The sequence below is a fragment of the Lampetra planeri genome, chromosome 51 (genome assembly GCF_965212315.1).
Source record: "Lampetra planeri chromosome 51, kcLamPlan1.2.h2, whole genome shotgun sequence".
Classification (NCBI taxonomy): domain Eukaryota; kingdom Metazoa; phylum Chordata; class Hyperoartia; order Petromyzontiformes; family Petromyzontidae; genus Lampetra; species Lampetra planeri.
In genome coordinates, this window is record NC_136157.1 from 5508322 (window position 1) to 5518669 (window position 10348).

The window sequence follows — 10348 nt, forward strand, 5'->3', positions numbered from 1 at the left end:
ACTCGCTATACGCTACAAAAAACGCCGTTTACGTCGCGATAAGCTTGCGGTACGATTCTGCAACGATTTCTTTTAAACGTGAACCTTGCTTATCTTACGAAGGCGTTCACAGCACGTGTCTGTGAACGATCGAAGAGGCTCTGGCGACCTGAAAGCCAACGTTCTTTATTGGAAATGTTATCTTCAACATTTTTGTTTGTTTGTTAACGGCTTGCACCTGGTTTCAAATAAAGGATTCCCATTGGCAAAAAAAATGTCCCCGTTCGCATTGAAAGGGTCTTGTGTTTGCTGATCCACTTTCTACAGCACCTAAGAATAACACGTCGTGTTAGAAGAAACAAAAAAACATTTGTAAACTATTTATTTTTTACAGTTTTTTTACCTGAGCTGTATAACGCTTCTTTTTCTTTTCACAAACGACCTGGCCACGAATGAGAGCTCAAAGAAGTGGCTTATCATTTGGACATTTGTAGCAGCCAAACTCTCGAAGTACATGTTCATTCTAAATGTGGAAGAAAAACCCGGAGGACGCGGAGAAAAATCCATGTAACCACGGGGAGAGAGACACACAAACTACAAATATATCGCAGGTGTCAGGGTCGGGCTCGAACCCACGACCTCCTGTATACCAGGCGAGATAGTTAACATCTTTTAGCCACCGTAATGATGATAAGAGAGAGAGAGACACGCAAACTCCAATTATGCAGCAGGTGACAGAGTCGGGATCGAACCCACGACCTCCCGTATACCAGGCGAGGGAGTTAACATCTCTTAGCCACCGTAATGATGATAAGAGAGAGAGAGAGACACACGCAAACTCCAAATACACAGCAGGCGTCAGGGTCGGGATCGAACCCACGACCTCCCGTATACCAGGTGCATCCCTGAAACTCCTCATGCCACTTGCTGGCAGAATGGCCTCCATGAAAGGAAGCTCAAGAGGGCCTCATATTCGAAGGGACACGGACCAACTCTTCCATGCTGGCAGATACGTTCTTGGAAACAAACAAGGTGGGGGCACCAACACGTCACCCCATTCGGTCACAGTTCCTATGATCACTGTTTCATTGCTTTCATGGCTTTATTTTAGTGGTTTCGGAAGTATTTTTTGGTGTGGTCATGTTTGTTTGTTGTAATACGGAGTTAGACTGATGGTCTTAATTTAAGTTGTCTTGTGGTTGTTGTTGTTGTTTGACTTGCATCCAACTGGGATTTTTGCACACAGCGTTGGTGTACGGTGCTTTTTATGCAATATTTTGCTGTCTTTTGTTGGATTTTCTGTTTGCACTTAGTCACATATGCACTTCAAGATGTTTTCTTGTTCATGTTTTTGTTTTTTGTTTGTTGCGGTTGCACCCGATTCAAGAGCCGAATGGCTCACAAGGCTACACCTAATAAATGAACTTGAACTTGAACCCCACCAAACACGTGACCTGCCCATCGACTTCGCTGTGGATGTATCCCTCTTAATGGTGCTGGGTGGAAACCGTCGTTTCTAAAGCGATCGAGCAGAAACGACTTCAGTGTTGTACGTAAGGGGCCGTCCATAAATGACGTCACGCACCTAGGGGGGGGGGGTCATACATTTGTGACGATGTGTGACGAGGGGGGGGTGTTTGAGAAATGTGACGTCACATCAAAATGCGCAACTTTAAATAAATATAGGCAACACGTTCTACTTAATTAAATATACTTTTTAATAAATGTTTTCTCCTACAACATCAGAGTGCAGCGCCACATTAAATATGCACTACAATGACAATAGTTTAAAGCGATTTGAGGCATGTTTTATTTTGGGGGGGGGGGCAGAGTTTTGTGACGTCATATTTGAGGGGGGGGTCTGACTTTTTGTGACGCCGTGTAACGAGGGGGGGGGGGGGGTAAAAAATCGTCCAAAATCGCGTGACGTCATTTATCCCCTAGAAACATAATTCTCTAATACTCGCGCGGCGAGATTCAAGAGAGATGTGAAATTCTCACGACCGCAGTACCGATCGATCTATTTTGCCGAACTAATTCGCACTCCGCCACCGAAATCTGAGAACGTCAACATCGATCTTGGGACCTTGTGTTCGCGGCGCGGTGATCGCACGGAGATAATCTCAGCGGCGTAAGTGTTCATCGTGATCGGAATGTGTCCACTAAGCATTGCAACACGCTCGTCGTTCACAAGGAACTTTGTGACGCGTTAGCGGCCGGCCCCCTTGCCTCTTGTTTATACACCATCAGCTTCACTCGTGGAGTGACGAAGCATTCGAAGTGTATCCGTGTGTAGCTCCTCACCCTCGATCCATTGCCGGCGGGCGAGCTTGAGAGGGACGCGAGACCAAAGGGCATCTACTGCGGCAGGCAAGCCAGTAAGTCATCATCATTTGATCTATCTTGGTATTATCTTTAATGCATGTGGCCGTTCCGTGATTCGTATACAAATGGAATGTATCTTCTTGGTTGTTTCGGTAAAGTCACGTAGAAGGGAAATAATAAAATAATAAAAATAAAACATAATAAAATAATTCTCACGACGTTTCGGCCACAACGCAAGCAGCCGTCCTCAGGTGAAAAACAGGTCTGCTTGCGTTGTGGCCGAAACGTCGTGATAATTATTTGACTATGTTTTATTTTTATTATTTTATTACTTCCCTTCTACGTGACTTTACCGAAAGAACCAAGAAGATCAATCCCTGCAGTCACGAAAGCTTTAAATCGAAATGGAATGTATTCATAACATAGGTTTTTTGGGTCAGATCGCGTTATTTATACATGTGTTGTAACCCTCCACCACCCGACACGGCCAAACAGTACAAAATTGGAATGTATTATTATCTAAATGTTTGTTTTTCTCTTTAATTGTTTAAGGCACTGAATCGTGTCTCACAGCTTGAATTGACTGCATAAATTCCTACCGAGCTGAATGTATTATAATCGTAGTCCTGAGCGAAGTAAGTTTGGAAATGTAAATGTTGATCTCGTTCGACGGTCACCCTCTGGCAATTTACTTCTGGATGAACAAAGCCTTCGCCACGCGGTGCCTGCGGTCACGTGGAGATTTGTTTGACCATACTTCAACGAGCGTGTTCAGGAATCGCTCGCCATTGATGTTAGCCGTGCGTGCGACTGAAACTCGCTTCGCTGGGTCAATACTGCAGTGCGCTAACCATGGGGTGAAACAGTTGGCACGGCGGTGAGGACGCTGCGGAGCTGATTGTAATCACCAGCGAAACATCAAACTCGAATTGTAAATGTCGTGGGTTTACTCTCCAACACACAACCTCTGTGCTGAACTAGCAACTAATTAGCACGTTTTCCTTACGTGACAACCCTTACTAAATTGGCTGTGTTGGGTGGTGGCAGGTTTTAGCGACGCATTTATATTGACACGATCTAAGCCAGAAAATAACCCTTTATTATGGATAGCACACTACGCTTTGAACTAACTAACTTTTAATTCCCGACCACGGCTCACACCGTTGCCAAGTGATTATCACTCCTCGTGGACCGGTGAAGTATGGTCAAAACACCCCATGACCGACACGACTTCATCCAGCAGTGAATTGACAAAAATGCTGTTCATGACTTACCTGTCTTGTTGTTGTTGTTAAACTTTATTACACAAATATCTTGTTGGACAGGCGTCTCAGTGGTAGCGCAAGTGGCTGGCGATCTGTACGTCGTGAGTTCGAATGCTGCCTGTGGAGTTGACTCAGGCCATCATTCCTCCCGTGTCGATAAAATAAGTAACACCGTGCGAGAAAGCCAACAGTGGTTGTCCCGTGGATGGACTTGCGCCTGCCATAGGACCGTGGAATTTCTTCCACCGGTTCAGGGCTGTCAACCGCCGCGAAATCTCATTTGAGCAAAACATTGCTTAGATTAATTTTGCCCGTACGTGACCTTCTCAAACTCGACACACTGCCAAAGGAGAACCATCTTCTTGGTTCTTTCGGTAAAGTCTGTTAGAAGGGAAATAATAAAATAATAAAAATAAAACATAATAAAATACAATTCTCACGACGTTTCGGCCACAACGCAAGCAGCCGTCCTCAGGTGAAGAACAGGGCTGTCGGAAAGACAGCGTCCGGATGACGCTGAGAACTGTATTTTATTATATTTAATTATTATTTTATTATTTCCCTTCTACGTGACTTTACCGAAAGAACCAAGAAGATGAATCCCTGCAGTCACGAAACCTTTAAATCGAAGGGAGAACCATTTAACACGCACATATCGGAAATAAAATTCTGCCCGCTATGCTACTTATTTGGATGCGATTTGTGACGCCGAGTTCGTTTTTGCGTCACAACTTTTAGAAGCTCCGGGGATTTCCTTGCGATGGGGTTTTTTTTTCTCTCTCCGTTGGCATGCACAACACAAATGTTTTTATTGCGAGGATAATCACTATAAAAAATGCTATCACTCTGAACAGTTTGATATCGATCATGTTACACATACCATGCTTTGGTATAGATTTGATGGAGGGGGGTTACTCTAGGGTTGTTATTTTTTCGGGGGGGGAGGGGATTTTTAGATTAGTTCATTCAGTTCCGTGTCAAGAGCCACATCGAATGCGTGGCGAAGCTGAACGCTCCGTTGTTATGCACCTTGGATCAGTTCACTTCGTGTTTTAAGTGCGAGAACGCGCGTCAAAAGTTTAATTGGGCGAAGGCTATTTCGGTGTTTCGCAGGTTGGCCCGCAGTATACGCATGGCGATTCGATAGCCTTAAGCACCAAATTGCGCTGAAGGATTCGTCATTCTGCTGTGCAGTATTGTGTTTCAACCATTATAGAGCTGAATATATATTTATTTATTTACTTTGTAGGGGGTTGGTGTGGGATGTCCTGAAAATCTGAGGCCCTGGAATGTAGCCCCTTAAGCCTCGTGTCACTTGCGCACTCACGCACTCACCTGTTTTGCCTTTCCTAAACTCTGCACTCCGATCGTGTTTTTGTTTTTTGTGTTGTTTGTTCTTGAAACGTTCTGACCCCTTGCCCCTTGCCTGGACATCTGTGCATTTTAAAAAATAGCTTTATAGCTCATCGGATTCCCCCCAGCCTAAACAAACATTCCGATTCTGTTTTTTGTGCTCGCAATCTTTCTTTTCTATTTTTTCTTTTCACAGAGCCCCCAGAAGTCGGTGGGGGGGGGGGCACGTGGCAAGCATGGCGAACGGTTCCAACTGCACGCTGAACGAGAGCTACAAATTCATCTACCTGCCGGTCGCCTACTCCGTCAGCGCCTTCTTTGGCATCGTCTTCAACGGCTTCGTCTTCTCCTGCCTCGTTTGCAGGAAGAAGAAAAAGCTGAGCTCGAGTTCGCTGTTCACGGTGAACCTGGCCGCAGCGGACTTCCTGTACGCCACGTCGCTCATCTTCCTCATCCACAGCTACGTGGTTCACGACAATTGGGTCTTCAAGGACTTCATGTGCCGCCTCGTGCGCTTCATGTTCTACTTTAACCTGAACGTCAGCGTCCTCTTCCTCACGGCCATAAGCCTGTACCGATACCTGGGCATCTGCCACCCGATGTCTACCCTGCGGTGGCAGAGGAGAAAGGTCGCCATCGGCATATGCGCGCTCGTGTGGGTGGTCACGATCGCAGAGTCGGTGCCGACGCTGTATTTCAGCGGCGTTACGCTGACCACGCGACAAGAGGAGTGCTGGGACTTCAAACCGAACAATTCGTCGGAGGACAAGCCCTACAGCGTCGCGGTCATCTTCACAGGATTCGTGTTTCCCTTCATTGTCACCTTGGTCTTCTATTCCTTCATCATCCACACCTTGAGAAACTCCTTGTCGCCGGGCAGCGTTCGGCAGGACGTCAAGCGTGTGAACGCCATCCGCACTATCATCGTCGTCCTCGTGATATTCATCATCTGCCACCTGCCGTACAACATCGGCAAGTTGGTCTTCTTCTTCTCCGGCGGAAACAGCTTGACGTGCGAGGCCGATGCGTTGGTTAAAACGTACAAGTCGATGCGAGGCCTTGTCAGCCTCAACTGCGCCCTAAACCCCATTGTGTACTTTGTGAAACTGAAAAAGTTGCGTAGGAACCATCACGCGAGAAAACGGACAGTTTTCGCGACCATTTCGAGCAACGCCAAAAATATATTTCCCTCCCTTTGGCAGGACGAAAGAAATCCAAACGGAACCAATTGACACGATGTGGACCGATAAAGGTCCAGCAACAACTGATTTAACGTCGCGGCGTATGGAAATGAATTCCCACGGTACAGTGACGTTACGAGTTGTATTCCCGGTCAAGATACAACAACAACAACCGCCATTCGCCACTAAGTGGCGGTGACGTCACGCTTGTGCCAGGCTAGGTGCACGTTGAGGCCACGTAAAGTGTCGAACGCCCGCTGGCAGGAGGTCACGGGATAGACCCAGATGCCACAGGGCGACTGACTGAGACGACTGGCCGATGCACAACCTGTGCCCCCTACTGTGCCAACTTGCTGTGTTTTAGCCACCCGGCGCTCCGCTCGTCGTTGTGAGCGTCGCTCCTCCGCCCTCCGTTGTTGTTGGAGGGCGACTGCCTCCAACTGCCCAGTAGCGTCCTTCACGAGCCTCCTCCACAGAGGCCGATCTTGACACCGCTGGTACCAGTCATCGGCAAGTCCACTCAACTCCACGTCCTCCTGTACCACATCACTCCATCTCTTCTCTAGCCCGTGCCGCGCTCGTTAAGCCCCCTCGATCCGTCCGAACAAAAGCTGTTTAGGCATGCGGTGGCTGGGCATGCGGGCTACATGACCCCGCCAAGATACAGACTCTGCAACACGCACACGCAGCATAAGTGGGGTGATATTACAATAAGAATTTGGCCACTCGGCCAAATAGTTTAACGTTCCAGACTGTGATGGTTAGACTCTGGATGTCAGAGTTTGTCCGCTTCCACAAGAGACGGCCAAACAATATACTGTACTGTTACACGTACTGTATGTACATTTTTACTTGGGTAAGTAGAATTTGTCCGTTAATTTGTTTAGCACAAAACTCACTCAAAACATTCCTGTGTGGCACGAACGATTGTTCTCATGTTCTCCTACCTTGGCTTTTGTTGAAAGAAATGTCCGTGTTTATTTATGTTTTTTTGTAAAAAAAAATCGTGTTTTTTATGTTTTAATGGTTTTTACTTTATTAGTATTTTTTGTGTTTTTTTAATATTTTTAAACATGTTTGTTTAATGTTTATTTTTATGTTTTTTTTTAAGTTCCACGTTACATTGTGTAAAGGTGCAGCATGGCCATTTATTTGCTTACTAATGCCACTTTCTATCAAGAGGGCCTCGGTGAGAGGGAGAGAGGGCCCTTCTAAGTGCAGTGGTTCTTCACATTAACTGCAGCCTTGCACCCCTTTGGTTCTCAATCGTAATTTTTTTGCACAATGTTAATAAATACGTAGGGTTTGATGAAACAAAGTAAGTTGTAACTTGCGTGCCCATGCTTAATTTGTGTTCATACCCACTACTCTAGAGGGTCTTTGGCCTCTCTATTCCACACGCCGGCCAGACAGACGTCTTGGAATAACAGCTGGAAGCACCAACATGTTGTGCGATTCAGACTGAAAGCCTCCGTTCTTGTTAATTTAAACAAATATATATCATTGTATGTGACTGTCGCCGCAGGAGCTCTGTATCTCCTTGCGCGATAAGAACGTTGCAAAATCCAAATGTACCGATATCATCTTTTTAGATCTGACAAATTCACAATGGTCAACGGCCCCACGGCGTTTTAACCTTCGGCAAAGCGTCTGAGTCGGCAGCGGTGGTGTGCGCGCAGTGGTCTAGGATTCTAGGTGACGTCTCTGCCTTTGCTACGTTGACAATTCTTGACCCTTCTGAAGTCCCCCTGGAACCACGGTCTCGTCGCAATGGGCCTCTCCTCGCGTGGCTCGAAAATATGACTGTCGTTCGAGCAAAAGACGCCGGCAATTTCGAAAATGTGGACGATGCTGGAAAGCTTGGAAGCTATGTGCTCCTCCATCGTGACTGCTATAACCTTGTGTGCACACCATTGGAACCTCCTTTGCCAGTAGAAAAATATGATAATTGTTTTTTTTGCTACTGGCAGAGGAGGTTCCAATGGTGTAAATGCTTACCCCGAGCTCCCATACTCTGATGGTGCATTGTCTTTGAGTTGTGCGCCTTTTGGCGTCATCTGGTCCAACACCATGTGAGACTAGGCTCTAAGGAAAGCTGTCTCGGTTGTGGAACAATCAATTTCAAGGACAGTGCATACATTATCAGAGTTGTGTTTTTTGTTTGCATTCTGACTGCAGGTATTGTGGTCAATGCAAACATGACTCCTCGTAATAAAAGGTGTCAGGTTTGTTGCCAGATAAATGGTAAAAAAAACAATTATCATCTCGTGTGCACAGTTTGTTCTCCTAGAACGCGGTAGTTGTTGCGTTCCTGAAAAACACACCACGTTATGGAAAAATCGCCTTCTAATCAATCATACATAATATCGGGGGTAAAGCAGAGTCCGCGATAACGCGTGAGATGCGTACGCATGCCGAACATAGACTGAGGCGCGTGGGTAGAGTCTAGAAGCATCCAGCAGCATCCCAATGCCTTGTGCCGCCGTTAAAACTTCTGGTTCCTACTCGCGCGACGTGGTTCCGTCCACTCGATCGCGGTGTATTCAAGTCGCGTCCGAGGTTTAACACGTTCCTACGGAGTGGGCAGGTAGGAACTTGGTTGGACAGGGCATTCGTGCGATCCGTGTCACGCGACGCAAGCTGCGTGGGGCCGCGCGTCACGTGGTGCTGAGCCCGCCCGAGGCGCTTTATGAAATACAAATCGAGGGCGTGGCTATGCACGACAGACAGACAAATAATCCCTGGTGGGCAGTGTGGAACTTTCGATTTAAAGCTTTCGTAACTGCAGGGATTCATCTTCTTGGTTCTTTCGGTAAAGTCACGTAGAATGGAAATAATAAAATAATATTATTTCCATTCTACGTGACTTTACCGAAAGAACCAAGAAGACAGTGTGGAGCTGTTTTTCCTACCTGTATTAAAATCGTGTTCCCTAATACATTCAACGCGGCGTTACAGGAGAACGGACTGTATGTGTACATGCTGAACTTCTTTCGCAGCGCACGTAGCCAAGTGCAAATCGTAACCAGCGAACCTCGATTATTGATACATCCACTCATAATCCTAGAATATATTTACTAATCAAATATTAGTAGTAATTGTACAGTAATAATACATCACGAATGTATTTTTTACCTTCGAAGGGGGGATGGTGGTGGCACTGTGTTATGCACTACGAATCTGGAGTTTCATTCCGAGACACGCATAATGTGAGTGGCGAGCGGTGTATGAATCGATCCTGGGCATGCGAAGGTCGTCATCCAGCAGTGGTTTGATAAAGGCCAGTTATGTATATATGTTCTCTAGATATTCGTCTTATTTATGTTTCCAACGCATGGCTTACTCCGACAGTAAACATACCGGACAACGTTGCAGGTCACGTGCAACCTTATTTATAGAACTCGTCGTTGGAATTTTACACGGTTGGGCAACTCTTCTGTTATATATAAGTAAATATTTAACAATGCCATTTTAGGAAGGCATCCTGCATTCACATCATCGGTCAATCCCCTATATTCAGTGATTGGCATGCGCAAGGAAACCAGATTGCCCAGCGACTTGTGAGAGTTTTCCGCATTTGTGTGAGACGCAAAGGCAAAGGGCCCTCCTCGTATAGCCTTCACAGACTGTCGGGGGCAAGTGCAGTTCGCGAGTAGCGCCAATGATGGCCACATTACGGCACACGAAGGGGTTTGGTGGCCAGCACTACGCCCAGCCACGGTTGCCTCCCCAGTGGCGATGTTTGTAGACTGAACCTTGTTGAAGGTTGAATCGACCCAGGGAGGCACACCAAAGACAAACACAAAGATCCCCCGTGTAGCCTTAACAGACTGTTGGGGCAATTGCCGTTCGCGAGCACCTATGAAGGCTGGAACGGCACGCGAGGGGGTGGGTGGCCAGCACCACGCCCGACCGCCTTTGTCTCCCGAGTGGCGATGTGTATAAAGCCGAGCTCTGAAACGTTGAACTCTAAATGGAAGTACCCCCCCCCAACTCCTTCATTCGTGGGGCACACCTCGTGTTTGCAATCGGCAAACACCATTGATTGTTTTGCCATCAGTATATACTCTGGGACAGTGGCCTTAGTGTACTGAGTACACTTGTGCTGGTAACCCCGGTTAATCCGAGTTCGATTCCCACCCACGGCTAACGTCCGTTTCCCACACCTCCGATTAGCATGGTTGGCTACGTACGGTGTGAACGAAGTTCAATGTACACACATACATAGACTCACACAGAGACCCA

The 10348-nt window shown here is 46.7% G+C and overlaps 1 protein-coding gene across 1 annotated transcript; it reads left to right on the top strand.

Moving 5' to 3' along the window:
* Positions 1 to 2252: 2252 nt before the first annotated feature.
* Positions 2253 to 7116, top strand: LOC144734458 (P2Y purinoceptor 6-like). The gene is made up of 2 exons (XM_078616649.1): positions 2253 to 2357; positions 5119 to 7116. Exon 2 carries the CDS (start codon positions 5159 to 5161, stop codon positions 6152 to 6154), a length of 996 nt encoding a protein of 331 aa, XP_078472775.1. The 5' UTR covers positions 2253 to 2357; positions 5119 to 5158; the 3' UTR covers positions 6155 to 7116.
* Positions 7117 to 10348: the final 3232 nt, after the last annotated feature.

Bases quoted from the DNA above. Each gene is read 5' to 3' on its own strand.
- LOC144734458 (XM_078616649.1), top strand. From the start codon at position 5,159: ATGGCGAACGGTTCCAACTGCACGCTGAACGAGAGCTACAAATTCATC.